We start from the raw sequence: 17,577 nt of genomic DNA on the forward strand, positions 1-17,577 counted from the left end.
GAGTTCCGGTCCTTTGGCTGAGATATAAACTGAGGTCCCATCTATCCGTTCATTGTGGATGTTAAAGATCCCATGACACTATTTCAAAAAAGAGTGTTACTACATGCCTATTTCAAATTCAAGGATTATTATTATACTAAAATAAATGACCAGGTAAGATGGAAATGAAATCTTGGTAGGTGTGAAGATAGAGAGGGAATAAAGGGAATGAAAGGATGAAAGAAGAGTGGAGTCCTGTAGCTCAGTGGTTAGAGCACTCGCTTTGCAAGCGAGAGACCTGAGTTCAGTTCCAGGCAGGGCGAAACCTTGGGCAAGTTTCCTTACTCCACACTCCTAATAATAATCCCTTCAAAAAAAATAAAAAAAAATAATAAATTGGTCATTTTCAATCTGCGATTGTTTGTTGGACATTGTTGTGCGCAATTGGCTGCCGCGTTCGCCCACAAATATACAGTCAATTCACTTTACAGTGTGTTCTGTGAAGCGCTTTGGGACATCCTCCGATGTGAAAAGCGCTATATCAAATGCAAGGATTATTATTATTATTTATTATAAGAATGCAGTAGTTTTGATAGACTTGCTAAATTTATACCCCTTTAATCCAAAGCATATCTCTTTATTCCAGTGGATAGTGAAACGTCATGCATGTTTCAATATGAACCATTTTCGCATCAGGCGCCCAGTAAAATGTTCCACTTTGATGATAAATAGAGCCAGGTGGCACACGCAAACCTGGCAACATACCACAAACCAGAAAACAAGCATTAGCTGAAATGTTAATTTTCCACAGAGCTGAGATTTTCCATCACATGCCATTTAAATACTATTTGATGTGTTTGGAAGGCAGTAAGGTGGATATTTTGGAAGGATGAGTTCAAATGGGCCGAAGGGCTGTCTTCATCTGAACCAATTTTGTAATTTTGTAACATGTAAAAAGGATGACTCATAGACACAGAGAGCAGGATGTAAAGCTGGCAAACCGTATCCAGCCATAAGGCAGAGGCCATCTGGCTTCATTGGCACAGATATATTTGGGCCTCCAGAGAGGGAGGAAGGGACCAAAACTGAGTATTATATTTCATGTGGTTAAGCTGCAAATATCCAACATAAATATGTTTTACTGATCTAGCAGTTTATGAATTATCCTGAGGGAAATGGATTAAAAAGCCACTTGCCACTAAGCACCAAGGGCTGTTTCTTTTGAACTCACTTACATTAACTGCACTGGCTCAAAATCCATTAAATACCCGATATGTCCAATTGACTTTTCCATGAGCCAGGAAAGTGTGTATAAAAGATTGGAGACCAAAAATCACTGTGTTCTGCTGGCATGACGTTAGTGAATCGCAAATTCGACCTAAATGAAGGACTGGAGATAGAGCATAATTTAGTTGTATGATGACCACATTCTAACTTCAAGGAGGTATGAAATGAGCTTTGCATCCAAGTGGAGTTCTAGTGAATACAAAGCATGATTCCATCATTTGCTAAATTAATTCACAAATCCCTGTGAATTGAACCCCATTGTAAGACTCTGCTCAGAATGGGGGTAGCTATAAACTGATCTTATCTCCATCAAAAATGGCCTTTTTTCACTTCAAACCAACTCGTCTATCTCACATATCAAGACTTCCCCTCCAGCAGTCACCAATAAATGATATGGCTGTCAGAGTGCATGACATCTGTGCGTAATACATGTGGACAATAAAATCTGGGATGCAATAAATGTTAGTATTATTTCAATCAGTGTAAAATCCAGTGCCACAGAAATCTAAACCAAGTTAACCTTGTACAGTATGTGAGAATGAGGTGAATGTAAACTGAAATGTTATTTTACGTGAAACATTTTGCTATAAATATCTTAAATGTATTTGGCTGCACAGGATGAACCTTGTTGTGTTCTCTCTTTAGGACGTTGCCAATGGTCATCCAGTTTACCATTCTGATAATGTTGCATGCTGCACTTGTGTTAGTTACTACTGCTGAGGATTACAAATGTCTGCCATTAGTCCTTCGGAAAACATGCTGCTGGATCAATGAAACTCATTTCGCAAGGAATGTCATCATATTTGCCTCCATTATGATAAACTTTCTTGGCGCTGTAATAAATATAGTATGTATTAACTAATTATTACTGTACTACTTTTTAATGAGCAATGTTATTACTATAGATAGATTTCTGGAAATGAAAAGGACTCAAGAGGCCTGAAATTCAATTTAGTATCAGCCTGTGAGACTCTCTAGTCTCAAAATTTAACTCTGCGCAGAATTGTGGAAAATTCTTATATTCAAATTTAATTTGGAAGCCGGTTCTTTTCAAAAATAAAAATGAGAGTCTTACAGGTTGAGACTTGGTAGATTTTTGAGCCTCAGATTATTAGATGATTTAGATGCATTGAAGGGATACTTTGAAAAGTTGGATGGATAAGCATGATGGACCAATTGTCGACTCCTACCTAAAACTATTATTATCTGTGTCTTAGTCAGTAATCCATAATTAAGAAAGATACTGATCTCATAGCTTCCTCTTATCTGATAATTATGTATTGTTGAAAGTGTTGCAGTCAATTTATTAGCATTCAGTGGAGCCAAGGTCCAACTCATTCCCATGCCAATGTATCGAGAACATAATATTTAGTACAGTGACACCCAAGAATGATAATGGCAGGGAAAGCAGATCTAACCGTTAAATTTTATGAAATGCATTAAACTGGACGCTATTCTTCCCTTGTCAATAGATTTATTGGCATTTGGGAATAATGTATATAATGTATACTCATAATTGATTTTGCTTTATAAGCCAGATCTTAGTAAATATACCAAATGGCAAATAATATTTACTTGCCACCAGAGGTCTATATATTTGCCCACAAGGGCGCGAGTCTAAGGTTGGAGAATAATCCCTTCATTCTGTCTAACATAATAGGAACCAAGGCTATCAGTTTATTAATTAAATGTAATTTTTTTATGGCCCAACAACTTTGATGTCAAGTGGCCTTGTTTTAGTACCTAATGCAAATAAAAGTTATAGGGGGAAAAAAATGAAGGTCCCCAATAATCAATAGAATTATACAGCACAGAAGGAGGCCATTCGGCCCATCGTGTTTGTGCCAGCTCTTTGAAAAGAGCTACCAAATCATTCCCACTCCCCGATAACCCTGCAAAGTTGTCCTCCCCATTTTCTTGGAATAGAAGGATGATGTTATGATGTTAAAATGTGATCTGACAGTCTCAAAGTAAACGAATGATTAGTTTGAATGAGTTTGTCTCCTTGTATCTAATGTTTCCTCTCTCTTCCAAATGTACTTACATCCATCTCATGTGTGTCTGTATCTCTGTGACTTGAGTCCTCCTCTACTTCTATTATGACCAGAAACTAATTGGTGGAATAGCAGGGAGTTACGCAGGATTAAGCCCTTTACAGATCCAGCAAATATCTTTCCTCTATGAAATGATATCTCTAGATAACTAACCACTATAATCTCTAATATATTTTGAGCTTCCATTTGATATCAGCATGAAATACACAGAATACAGAAACAGATATCCAAAAAAGGGCATGGTGCAGTCATTGAGTTATGTGAGTCACTTTTGCAGAGAAATTAACAGATCGGCTATTATTTTACATTTAAGAAGAATTGAACCTTTTATCCCAAATCTGAAGGCTGCCTGCTTCGATTGACCATTTGGGTCAGAGGCTTAAGGACCAATTATAGGGAGTCTTCTGGCAAGAAACCCAGTGCTGTCAACACAAAGCAGATCTTGCAATAGTCTTAATTTGCCAAATTGTTTCAGAAATGTGTGTAAGCTTTTAACACAGGCTATTTCCTCCCTTATATGAGCCAGCCACCATGTTTTACTGCACTTCCACTGAAAGCAACACAGATGTAAATGACTAATAGCTCTCGACTGCTTCTCAATAAATGTACTGACCTTAGCTAATGGGACTTAAGGTGGAAGTTTTGCCATTAGAAGTGCACACCGCTGGGGTCAGTATATTTACCAGAAAAAAAGCCCTCTTGTGTGTTTCAAAATTATCACGGTCCCATGTCTCCATTTATTTAGTCAAGATTTGTCAAAAGTCATGTTTAAATCCTTCTATTGTAGTCCAGTTTTAGGATTAACTAGACGTAATCTAGATAATTCCACAGAATTAAACAATTTGTCAGAGCAGAACTGTCTTTTGTATTGGTGTGAAACAGTTCATTGTTGTATCACCTCCATTGATACAGATTCTTTTTAAACATAATTCTGGGTTTCAGAAAAGTTTTTGAATATATGTATATTTCAATATTTTTGCAAATTATATTTGCTGAATGGTATCTCAAAACTATTTTGGGCGTTTATTAGCACATTATGTAATTTTGAAATGTATCCACCTGACATTTGAGCTTCTTTCTTCAGTTTTGGTGTGATTTCGAGAAATCTACAGCCTTAAAGAATGAGACATCCAATTCCACAGCTACATGTACAGATATATGCTTCTATCCAGAGGTATTTAAATATTTTTTATTTACAACCATTCACTTCTTTCATGTTTGATCATGTACCTCTAATACTTCAAATGTATTTTAGTACAATCCCTTTACATTATGTCTGATCATAAACTGTATAAATGAAAGAGAAATGATTCAGGATCTCAATGTTGCAGTGAAGGGTTGTGCAGAGTCAAGGAATCTTGTCCACAGGGAGTGAAGCATCCAGGAGGACTGTCTTCATGTACTTCCAGTTTCCCAAATACACAGCAACATAGGCAGAGACTGAGAAATGGGCTCAATTCCTACCCTTTCAGATAAGGAAATAGCTTGGAAGGCATAAAGGTGGGGGCAAAAAAACATGTAATGGAAAGAGTGTGAGAAGTAATTCAACTACAACAAAATTCAATAAAATGGCTATATTAAGCTTGCTGATACAAAATTAGCTGCCATTTATGGAGTTACAGTACTAATCTGATTCCCCCCACTGTGTTTTATCTGTTTAGTATTTTGTGTTTACCGGAGTGCTGGCAATGGTGACTTGTGCAGTGTTTCTCCGTCTGAATTCCATCTTGAAGCTTGCCGTGCTAATGATCATGATAGCAGTTTACTCTCTGCTGACCGAAACCATCTACAGCTCGCTCTTCATTAGATATGACAACTTTCATCACAATGGAGAGTGAGTACTTTATATGCTACTCCACTATTACTCAGGGATGCAGCCTTTATTGAAAGTTATGATCTGTTTATGCTTTTGCTCACTGAGCCAGAAATATTAATATTTATAGAGCTAATGGGGAATCTTTCAGTGTCTACTTTAGATAGACGATGGAGCGGTGTATAAGCAGAACAAGCTCATAATGTCATATACTTTTGTCACGGTACTCTTTATCTCTGGGTGAGAATTACATGCTCCTTCCAGGTGCACTCTGAAAGGAGCGATCCTTCTCTCCTTTTATGTTGAAGATAGGTGCCTGGTAGGAGCAGTCTGACAAGTTACACCAAACACTTGGCAATTAAAAAATATTCCTAATTTATTCAAACCCATAGGCTTCAATATATATATATATATATATATTCCCGCATTTGGAGCATTCAATGCAAAAATAAACACAACTCTTATATAATACATTGATAATATTATGTTAATATTACTTTAACAAGGCATAATATCCCATACTTTATAAGATGTATAATCACTGATGCTCAACACTTGGACCACCGGGGTAAACAAATAGAATAACCTTACCCCAAATTCACATCTCCTCAAAGTTCCTCAGATTCAGAGTTTTTATAATTATAAAATTTATAATTTTATAATTTTTATAATGTCAGTGTTTGTTAAAAGTCCAAACCTCAGCAACTCCCCATATAACACCACTCCCTCTCTTTTATACCCTTAATATGCTTGTGTGACTTATTTATCAATTCTCCGTTCTCCGTACTTTGACAATTTGAAAACATGACACTTGTTAACTAATCTATCATTCAGAGTAAAAGACTCTGACCATAAAACCCATTAACTCACAAAATCTAACAAAAACACCATAAACCAAAAGCACTTAAACCAACATTTTACACCTTAAGAAAGATAAACAGATTGATATCTCAATTTAACTAATTATCCGACTCTGAATACCTGTGAACCCTTTTCCTGAACCCGAATATTTACCCTATTAATTCTTTACTACCTCACACTTTCAAATAACTAATTTTGAATAACAGTAAATTACTGAAATTTGTTGCAATGATGTTGCAATGATTGTCAAAGAGCAATGTTAGAAGATAAATGAAATCAGTGGAGACAGAGTGATTGTATGTGGCTCAGGCCAGGATACCTAAGGTACACTGGGAGATTCAGGTAGAAGGGATGTCAGAATAAATTAATATTGTGTAGGTTTTACTCAATTGCCTTTGAGATTCATGGAGTGTCTATGCAATAACAACAACAACAACAAGATTGCATTTATAGAGCGCCTTTCACGTCGGGAGGACGTCCCAAGGCGCTGGACAGTTGGGTCAGGACCCGAGCAGAGGGGAAATGGTCAGGGTGAAGGGAGGGAGCGAGGAGGAGGTAGAGAGTCGAGAGGGGAGGTGAAGGCATGGTTGAAGAGAAAGGTCTTGAGACCGGCCTTGAAGGAGGAAAGGGAGGAAGCAAGGCGAAGGCACTGGGGGATGGAGTTCCAGAGCCTCGGGGCTGAGAGGCTGAAGGCCCGGCCACCGATGGTAGGGCGGTTAGGGTGGGGGATGTGGAGCAGACCGAAGCCAGAGGAACGGAGGGTCCAGGCAGGTAAGAAGGAGGATAGTAGGTCGGAGAGGTAGGAGGGAGCAAGGCCGTGAATGGCCTTATAGGTGAGGATGAGGATCTTGAATTCGATCCTCTGGGGGATGGGGAGCCAGTGGAGGTGAGCGAGGGTGGGAGTGATGTGGTCGCGAAGCCTGGTGCGGGACAGTACACGAGCTGCAGAGTTCTGAATGACCTGCAGCTTGTGGAGGGAGGTGGCGGGAAGGCCGGCGAGGAGAGAGTTCCCATAGTCCAGCCTTGAGGTGACAAAGGCGTGGACCAGAGTTTCAGCAGCGTGAGGGGTGAGGTAGTGCCATAGTCTGGCGATGTTCCGGAGGTGGTGGAAGGCGGTGCCAGTTGTGGCGCGAATGTGGGGAAGAAAGGACAGCTCAGGGTCGAACAGATCACCGAGGTTCCTGATTGGCTTTGAGAGGTGGAGAGTGCAGCCTTGGATGCTGATGCTGTCAGCGCCTGAGGTGCGGAGGCGCTGACGTGAGCCAATCAGGAGGGCCTCAGTTTTGCACATGATGAGCTGAAGAAAGTTGTCTCTCGTCCAGGACTCGATGTCGGACAGGCAGCTGTCAGGACATCGGTGGTCGTGGAGTTGAGGGTAGAAGAGGAAAGGTAGAGTTGGGTGTCATCCGCATACATGTGGAAGTTAACTCCATGTCTGCGGATGATGTCATCAAGGGGGAGCATATAGCGGGTGAATAGGAGGGGGCTGGAGGAAAAGCCGTTAGCAGAGACAAAATGAACACGGTGGGAGAGGTAGGACTAAACCACTCAAGGACAGAGCCTTGAAGGTTGAAGTGGGAGGACAAGCGGTAGAGGATAGAGTGGTCGACCGTATCGAATGCGGCCGATCGGTCGAGGAGGATGAGGAGGCAGAGGGAGCCCTGGTTGCAGATGGTCAAGATGTCATTAGTGACCTTGACCAGGGCGGTTTCCGTGCTATGGGCAGCATGGAAACCCAACTGGACGGTTCAAAAAGTGAATGGGTGGAGAGGAAAGAGCGCAGCTGGGAGGCAACGCCTCTTTCGAAAACCTTGGACAGGAAGGAGAGGTTGGAGATGGGCCGGTAGCTTGATAGCTGCGATGCATCAAGGGAGGGTTTTTTTCAGTGTGGAAGTGATGGTGGTAGTTTTGAGGGTAATGGAAACAGAGCCAGAGGAGAGGGACATGTTAATGGTGTCTGTGAGAAGTGGGGCAAGGAGGTGGAGCAGGGAGATCAGGAGTGGAGTAGGGATGGGATCCAGGGAGCACGTGGTGGGTTTCAAGGACAAGATGAGGTTGGTGACAGAGGGTGGGGAAACGGGTTCGAAGGTGCGTAGGGGAGGATGGGTAGGAGTCGGAGTGTGGGAGCGGATTCCCAGGGGGAGGAGATACTGCAGAAGGTGTTGGCTTGATGGATGAATGGCCCTTTGTCATTCCATACAATTTAGAAATCAGAGTTGGTTTTGATTTTCTAAAATTTTACTTTTGCTGCTATTTTTAATCTTATATGACTTTGCATGACACATATATTTAGTAATGAAGGACTAACCCAGCTATAAGATGAGTGAATGTACTTATTACACTTGCACTTATCAGACATTTCTCTCAGATTTCTGCTTGCCTCCAGTGTGCTGTCTATAACAATAAGGATTGCCTGAATGTTTTTCTTTGTAGCAGAGACTTCCTAGGAACGAAAGAAACATCCCTGTTGCTGATGGCAATGTTTCTTTTGGCTGTGTTTTATCATGGACAACAGGTACTGAAAAGCTTTGAATGCTCAATATGTTTGACATTACAATGCATTCATTTATCCCTACCTCCCCATTCCCTTCTTGAAACTTGATAGCGTTTTGTTCAATGTCGTTGCTTTTTCATGATGTTGACAAAGTATCCTGCGGGAGATGGTGCAGGAAAAGGGGCCCAGGCTAAATACATTATTTGTCGATTGTAAAATATAGAAAAACTGACAAAATTTAGATATGGGTTCAAACAACAGGCACATCTGTGTATATTGCTTTGCAAGCGAGAGACCTGAGTTCAATTCCAGGCAGGGCGAAACCTTGGGCAAGTTTCCTTACTCCACACGCCTAATAATAATCCCTCCAAAACCAAAAACAATAATAAAAAAAATTGGCATTTTCAATCTACGACTGTTTGTGGGACATTGCTGTGCGCAATTGGCTGCCGCGTTCGCCCACAAATTTACAGTCAATTCACTTTACAGTGTGTTCTGTGAAGCGCTTTGGGACGTCCTTCCCTCGTGAAAAGCGCTATATCAAATGCAAGGATTATTATTATTATTATTATTATTATTATATAACTTGCAAACTTCAGTCTGACAATGCAGGGCTCACCTGACTTGGGATCAAGTTTCGCTTTTTTAACTTATAGCATTTTTGCAGTATAGAAGGACTTGGAGAGATTGTATTTAAGTTTCAAAGAGCAAGTCAAAGATTTCTTGCAGCTTAATTGGTTCCCAACAATTCCAAGTCAGTAAGTGATCATTAAATCTGCATATGAATATTTGCATACAAATAACAAGAATTGCAAATGACAACTTTTTCTTCTAGACCCTGGGAATTGCACATGACCAGAGTGACATGTGAAATGTCACTAGCATTCTGTGTGCAAATTTTGAATTGATACAGAGTACTGTATCAAAGGGCGAAACCTTGGGCAAGTTTCCTTACTCCACACGCCTAATAATAATCCCTCCAAAAAACAAAACAATAATAAATTGGTCATTTTCAATCCATGACTGATTGTGGGACACTGCTGTGTGCAATTGGCTGCCGCGTTTCGCCCACAAATCTCCGGTCAATTCAATTTACAGTATATTCTGTGAAGCGCTTTGAGACATCGAGAAGACGTGAAAAAGCGCTATATCAAATGCAAGGATTATTATTACTGCAGTTGTAAGAGCTCTTGTTCTCCTTCCATATCTTTGGAGGTCTAGCCTTAATGTTCGCATACTATTATCTTTGGGGGAAGAGATAAGCAGGGCCTTTTTGTCAAATGAACTTGTCATGAGCAACTGGGAAAAAGAGTACACATCAATTTTTGCTCTTAGTTGATTTGGTCTCATTTAACCACTTCTAACAGGTTGCGTAATTAAACAGAAAGCTAGTTATTCCCTTATGGGAAATCAAAAGGATGGACATATTTTTCAGAATAATGCAGGGTGAACTAATAATGATTCAAAGGATCACAAGATTGGTTTGGATAAATAAGGCCCTTCGGCCACAATTATCTCATCCTTCCAGAATACCTGCCCTACCATCATCCCATCAAAGCACCAAGCTTCAACTGCCCTTGAGCTTAGCAGGAGGCTGATTTGCTCTTGGTGGGAAGAGAATTAACAATGAAACATTTGATTGAAATAGCGTCCAGTCTGACTATGCTAAACTCCTTTCTCGCCAGACTTCCCAACTTTTCTCTCCACAAACTGAAGATGATTCAGAACTCGGCAGCTTGTGTCTTCTCCTGTGTCAAGTTCTGTGAACCTATCACCCCCATCCTTGCCCGGCTTCACTGGCTCCCCATCCCTCAGAGGATTGAGTTTAAGACTCTTGGCCTCACCTTTGAAGTCCTCCATGGTCTTTCTCCTCCCCACCTCTGCAACCTTACCAACCTGCCATTCCCTCTGCTCCACAGGCACCGGCTTGCTCCATATCCCCCATCCTGCCCACCCCACCATTGGTGGTCGGGTCTTCAGCCTTTCTTCTCCCACCCCTTGGAGCTCCTTCCTGAAATCCCCTCACTTCACCCCCTCCCTTGCCTCCTTCAAGGCCCATCTTTTTTTGACCATGCCTTTGGTCATCCTCCCATCCAACTCCCCCCTTGCCCTCTACGCCTCTTGAATGCAACCCCCAGCTAGAGGGCAAACCCTCGACTGTCCAGCACCTTGGGACCTCCCCATGACGTGAAAGCGCTATATAAATGCAATTCATTATTGTTGTTGTTTAGCTGGAATATACCGCAAGACTGGACTTCCTTTGGCGAGTTCAGGCAAAAGAGGAAGTCAATGAAATGAAGGAACTCCGAGAACATAATGAAAATATGCTTCGGAATATTCTACCAAGTCATGTTGCACGACATTTCTTGGAAAAGGATCGAGATAATGATGTAAGTTAATTTAAAATGACAGAAAATATTAGAATATTTACCTTTGGTTTCACTATACAGCAATTTCTTACTTCAATATTTGCTTCCCTAGTAATGGGCAAATAAAAGAAGCTGCTTCAACACTGACTTTAACATTGTGATATATATGATTGTGGAATTAATACTAATTACAATTCACGTTGTATCTGGTGGTGATGAAATCCGTCAATTATTCACCTTCTGGTCTACCCTGGCACATTGTTATTAGACAATAGCCATTTGGGCTCCTTCCTCCAACCATGTGCACAATGTCCATCTCAAGACATACCTCTTTGACTACGCCTTTGGTGTTCTTTCCCACTCACACCCCATTGGCCCCCACTCAAAGTTGTCAGGCGCTTTGAGTTATCCTCCTGACATGTAACGCGCTTTATAAATTTTAACTGCATTGTATTGTATCCTTATACTATTAGTGCTGTCCCTTGTTGAACAACACTTCTTTCATTTACAGTGAACCTCCTGAATTTCCAGTTAAGTGTTAATTATAATGTCAGTACCGGTATTTACTGGCATTATTTGGTGCCGGCTTTTATCAGTGCTGAAAAATGCTGGTAAATGCCAAAACCGTTATTGTAATTGTTTGAATCCCTCGACCAGAAGATAGCAAATAAGCTGTCTGCTGCTTGCGGGATTGAAACTGAGACAAAGTCAATCTCTCTGGCCACTGAAGGCCAGCAAGCATGGTGAGGCGGGGGCTGTGGTGAAATTCCTGATGTCCGGAATTTGTACCTGGCTGGACCGGACCTGAAACTGGGATTGTGACAAACCAAAGAATAACGATACATTGCATTAATAATGCTGTATTACTAGTTCATTTCAATGTACCAAAGGTCTTTTGATAAGTTATGTTCTTGAATTATATCAGTGTCACACAGTTGAGGAATAATGTTACTATATATATCCACATTTGCCTCAAAGGACTAACTGTTCACAGTGACTCAAATTGCATTGAAACGACCGTTTATTTGTATGTCAGAAACATCCCCGAAAACTATCCATCAAATCGTACAATGAACGCCTGATTGCAAAACAAACGGATTACGGATCATAGATATTGCACATTCGTCAGTCTTTTGTGGCAAGATGAAAAGGCTAGTCGCAAAAGCCAAATTGACAGCAAGAAAAATGCATGAAATTTATGTTCTAATTATTAATCCAAAAATTATTGCCAAGAAATCCAAAGCAGTTAATTAATGCTGTTAATTAATCAGAATTAAAACTGATTAGCTTTACTACATTTTCAAAGCACCCGTCACATCACCTGTTACACCAGTTGAAGAATATAACTTTGTCTGATGTTGCTCAAAAAGGTGGTTTCATCGCAAATTCAGCCCCCCCGTCCCAAAGCAGCAGTTTAACATTTCTGTTGCCCACACCGACCATTGCTCTATTGACAATGTGTAGCAAGAAATTCAGGAAGTAAATTGCTAGTGAAGACCAATTAGTATTTAGATCTATAAATTTCATCTTGCAAAATTGTAAGAACGTATCCCTGAGGGATTGGCGCTTGTCTTTCATTGATTGCCATTATTCTTTTCGTCCATCAGGAACTTTATTCGCAGTCCTATGACTCTGTTGCAGTGATGTTTGCATCAATTCCAGGATTTGCAGATTTCTACTCTCAAACCGAGATGAATAACCAAGGAGTGGAATGTTTACGTTTGCTGAATGAAATAATTGCTGATTTTGATGAGGTAACTTTAAAATCATCAGTAGTATATAATATAAATGCTTTAACAAGATCTTATCCTATTATTTTATCTATTCTCCACCCTTCCCCCCCATCCCACCAGGCTCGGGTGAAGCTTGTGAAGCTTTGTTATTTACTGATGGCTTTGTTATGTCACTTGTGTGAAATAAACGAGATCTACTGTCCCCCCACTAAGTAACCTTGCTCCCTGGATGCTCCCTCGCACCTGCTCATGCTGATATGTTCACTGAATGAAGACTGCCTGCACAAGAGGATTTTACTCCTGTGGTTTGATGTGCTTTGGCTGGTTACCTTTTCACCTCATACCATGCTGGCTAGGCATTGATTTAAATGGAGCTTAATCGCTAGAGTTTAGCACAAGCTTACTCAGCGCCCAGAATCAATATCATAATGGGCCATTTCATACCCTGCAGTACACTGAGGGGATTAAACACGCTGACATCAAAGCTGCAATGTGGCCCAGCTTGGTTATAACATTAGTCGCATCATGAACCAGAGATGGGGAAATCAGAGGGTAGGTAACATATTCATTACATGCTCTCAGTGGGAGCTCCTTACACAATGAAATGCTCAAAGGGGGAAATCCCATTTCTGTTGGTTTAACTGTGACTGCCAGGTATGAAAAGTTTCTCACATTTTTAAGAACATTTCTTGTTTATACAAATATATTTGTAATGACATGAAAACTTGGAAAACAGTCTTCAATTCTGTCTTAATTTGGAAAACAATTTTCCTCAGTGCCCGGGAAGAATTGTGAAAAATCAACTAATATCGTCTGATTTAACCAGTCACTTAAGACTGTTTTCCAAAATGTTGTAAGATCTTACATTTTAAGGCAATGAGTGTAAATTGAAGAACATGAAGAATTTTGATACCTACTTTGCCACCTGAAGAGAAAGTGAAAAATCATAGAATCATAAAAATTACAGCATAGAAGCAGACAGGCCAAGTGACCTGTTTCACACAGAAGTATATCACTTGGTACATCAAGCCTCTGCCGGTGTTAGCTCATCCATTGGAGCTAACTTATCTCTTACTATAATCCCCTATAACAGCGTAGGAGGAAGTCACAAAGAACAAGGTTGTTTGGCCCATCAAGCTTCTTCTAATGCTCAGTCTTCTCTGGAGTTAACTAATCCTAATTCCCTGCTCTTTCCCATACTATTTTATATTCTACAGATGGTAGTCAAAATGAGATACCAGTGTCTTCAGAGGTACTGACCAAAGGACAGGAGGTGACTGGTAGACTAACCCTAATTATTTCCAGGGGTAATAATCCCTTCAAAAAATAATTTAAATAATTTGGTAACTCAATCCACTACTGTTTCTGGGACACTGCTGTGCACAATTGACTGCTATGTTTCACCCACAAAATATACAGTCAATTTATTTTACAGTATATTCTGTGAAGCGCATTAGTACATCTGCTTGTGCAGATGGACATGAAAGATCCCATTATACCATTCAAAAAATGATGTCCTGAACAACTATTCCCCAGATAGAATAGCTATTCACTGTATGGCTGTTTATGGGAAATTGCTGTGTGCAAATTGAATGCAGCATTCCCCAACAAATACACAGTCACTCCATAATAAATCCTGTGTAGCGCTTTGAGACACCCTCCCAACATGAAAGATCCTATACCAAATAAAGGATTATATATATATCAGCAAATTTAATTATTTCATTAGAATATATTTTCAAAAGCAAAACACTGTGAAAGGTCTACTTGTGTTGTATGCAAAAGTGCCTCTTTTGTGTTGAAGTGTTTATCTTTTTGTGTCTTATAGTTGCTGGGTGAAGAGCGATTTCAGGACATTGAAAAAATTAAAACAATTGGAAGCACTTACATGGCTGTCTCAGGACTATCTCCTGAAAAGCAGGTAAGAAGAAGCAATCAAAATGTGTTCTTGACAATTTATAAGTGTTTTTTCACTAAATATTAGATGTGAATACTGTACAGTGTTTATCAAATGTTTGAAATGTTATCAAAGTTTACTTTTGTGATCTACCATTTCCAGCAATGTGAAGATAAATGGGGCCATCTTTGTGCTCTGGCAGACTTTACTATTGCTTTAAATGAAAGTATACAGGAAATAAACAAACATTCCTTCAATAACTTTGAACTCCGTATTGGTGAGTATGACTTGAATGTATGTGTATTTCCTGAATATGCATGTTAATCCGTAGTTGTATGTGTCCTGGCAGTTTCTCCATATTCTATTAGTATTTAAAATACATATGTCTTTGTATGTGAAAAGCTTTTTAGCATATCAGTATGTATTTTTGTAAAGTTTGGAGCTCACTAGTTGACCTAGTTTTCATGTAGACTATAATTAGTGCAGTATGTAGATGGTAGCATGCTTTGTGTGTTTGTTCACAGACAGGGGTTTAACTATGTACTAGTTTCACTAGTTTCGGAGAGGAAACATGGACCCAACAAAAGAAACGTTGGCACAATCATGAAGGGTATGAAAAACGCATAGAGCCACAAACATATTCTGTCTAAACGTAAAGCTGAAAAATCTCACGAGAATGAGGAGCATGAACATTTATAGTTCCAACCTTCAGTTGTTTACTTAGTATCTTGCTTAAGTGTAGCAACGATAGAAATAGCTTTCCTTAGATTTCCTAGGTTGAGAGATTACCACCCTTCACCATTGAATCAGCTTCAACACTCCCGCTTCACCATAAATGGCCAGTCCACTTATGACGATGTTGCTCATACAGTATTTTAAAGACATTTATGCAGTGAACTCTTCCTTACACTCTATAATATACAATTTATTAAGCACTCTAGCAATACATAATGGCAGAACATCTGCCTGCATGCACCTTTTCTTTTTAACATTAATATTAAGATGTTACTCAAAAGTAATTCATTTTATTGTTTTTTTTAAACAATATATTAGGCACATTAAAAGAGATTTAAAGGACTTTATTGAAAGTTTCTGTAAATTACATAAATTAAACTGAATTGGGTTTTGGTGCTGCAGGTTATTTTACCTTAATCACTTATATGTTTGGTCTTTATGATCTTCCATGCTGATCCCTGTGAAATAAGAGTGAAGTTTTGTTTTGTGTTCCAGGTCATTCCTATCTTAGATGCAAATCACTCAAGTCTGTAAAATGGTTCTGTCGTAAACTTTGCTTTTATAGTTCCTGTATCTTCAGTAGTTTGTGTTTACTGTGCCTGCCAAATGTTGCTGATTTGACAGATTTGTGGATGTTGCTTTCTTTTTATATTCTTTTACTTCCGAAGAAGCAATGAAAGTCATTGCATTAGCAAGATGTTAAATTGCACCTTTTCTGGCGTAAATGTGTTTGGGCACTTCAGTAATGTGCTCGTAATACACTTTCCCTTTGTTTCCAGGTGTTAGCCAAGGTTCAGTTGTTGCTGGGGTCATTGGTGCTAAGAAGCCTCAGTATGATATCTGGGGTAAAACTGTAAATTTAGCAAGCCGCATGGATAGCACAGGCATTAGTGGCAAAATTCAAGTGCCTGAAGATACATATCTTATCCTAAAGGACAGAGGATTTGCCTTTGAGTGCAGAGGCGAAATATATGTCAAAGGGATAAGTGAACAAGAAGGGAAGATTAAAACATATTTTCTTCAGGGAAGAGTTCAGCCAAATCCACTTATCATGCAACCAAGGAAGCTAACCGGTCAATATTCATTAGCTGCTGTTGTCCTTGGACTTGTACAGTCTCTAAACAGACAAAAACAAAAGCAAATTCTGAATGAGAACAATAACTCTGGAATCATAAAGGGACACTACAACAGAAGGACACTACTTACTTCTACTGTACCTGAAGCAGTCGCACAGGTTGAAGGCTCAGAAAAAAATGAATTGCCATAATAACATTTGATTCGTGTTGAAATTTTGTATTTCTTTTATATATATATACAATAAAAGGTTTAATTTTTTTAAAACTGGTCGAGTGTTTGAAAGTGTGCATCGTTTACGCCATTTATCCCTGAAACTGAGAAATCAATAGAATGAAAGAGCTTTGAATAGCGGATATCCAGTTATTACAGAGGGATAAACGCACCTCATGTAATACATAACACAAGTACACACTTTACATAAGTTTCACATATGACTAATAGGAAAGGACATTTATGAGTCTACTATAAATAAGAAGACTAGCGAAACAATTCACTTTAACAGGCAAAAAGAGAAGCAGGAATATCTTGTAATTGTTTCTGAACTGTTACTTCCAGCTCCACTGATGACTCAAAGGTTAAGTACACTTCATACTATCATCCTGAGCCAGGAAGGTTGCAGGTTTAATTCCATAGCACTGGAAGGTTGCTACAATTGGCTTCAGCAGTCTTAAGTTGTCATAATAATCAATCCAACACAAATTTACATTTATATAGCGCCAATCACCTCGGGAGGACGTCATCCTTACTTTTGCTATTGGGGAGGGATTGCTCTGCACTGAGCCTTGCTGTAATGCTGAGTAATGACAAACCTGCATTGTCTATTTATCTTCAAATAGCTTATTGAAATTCACTGGGCCAATTACACACGGTTTGTAAACCCTATTCATTTATACAATTAAAACAATTAAGGGCAGCTGTAAATCTCTCTGTACATGTGCATTTACACATGGAACATACAATACAATTTACATCTAAATACACTTTACACCGCTGGCTGGGAACCCGAGCTGGGGGTGGGGGTGGGGCAGGGGCTTGGGGAGGCGATGAAACGTGTGGTCAAAAAGATAAGACAGACTTTGTTAAGACATTATCCCGACATGAAAGGCTCTATCTAAATACTATTAGTTGCTTTTGTTGTTGTTTATAGCACAGTTTTACACATGGCACAGAACAGATCCGCCGTCTGGACCCATGCATATCGCCCACAAAATATACAGTCAATTCGCTTTACAGTATATTCTGTGAAGCGCTTTAAGACATCTCGAACACTTGATAAGG

At 39.6% G+C, this 17,577-nt stretch overlaps 1 protein-coding gene across 5 annotated transcripts in view; it reads left to right on the forward strand.

Annotated features, from left to right (window-relative positions):
- Nucleotides 1-16,489, forward strand: part of adcy8 (adenylate cyclase 8 (brain)) — a 42,312-nt gene extending 25,823 nt beyond the window's left edge. For 2 of the 5 annotated variants that reach the window (XM_007900913.2, XM_042332356.1), the window contains 9 exons: nucleotides 1,912-2,113; nucleotides 4,405-4,494; nucleotides 4,982-5,154; nucleotides 8,431-8,509; nucleotides 10,720-10,878; nucleotides 12,465-12,611; nucleotides 14,419-14,511; nucleotides 14,650-14,764; nucleotides 16,002-16,489. In XM_007900913.2, the coding sequence (XP_007899104.2) occupies nucleotides 1,912-2,113; nucleotides 4,405-4,494; nucleotides 4,982-5,154; nucleotides 8,431-8,509; nucleotides 10,720-10,878; nucleotides 12,465-12,611; nucleotides 14,419-14,511; nucleotides 14,650-14,764; nucleotides 16,002-16,489 (1,546 nt within the window). Of the gene's footprint in view, nucleotides 1-1,911; nucleotides 2,114-4,404; nucleotides 4,495-4,981; nucleotides 5,155-8,427; nucleotides 8,510-10,719; nucleotides 10,879-12,464; nucleotides 12,612-14,418; nucleotides 14,512-14,649; nucleotides 14,765-15,011; nucleotides 15,498-16,001 lie in introns of those variants that run through there. The other 3 variants (XM_007900910.2, XM_007900911.2, XM_007900912.2) reach the window with 3 other exon arrangements.
- The last annotated feature ends 1,088 nt before the right edge of the window (nucleotides 16,490-17,577 follow it).

Source organism: Callorhinchus milii, unplaced genomic scaffold (assembly GCF_018977255.1).
Source record: "Callorhinchus milii isolate IMCB2004 unplaced genomic scaffold, IMCB_Cmil_1.0 Scaffold2, whole genome shotgun sequence".
NCBI classification, from domain to species: Eukaryota; Metazoa; Chordata; class Chondrichthyes; order Chimaeriformes; family Callorhinchidae; genus Callorhinchus; species Callorhinchus milii.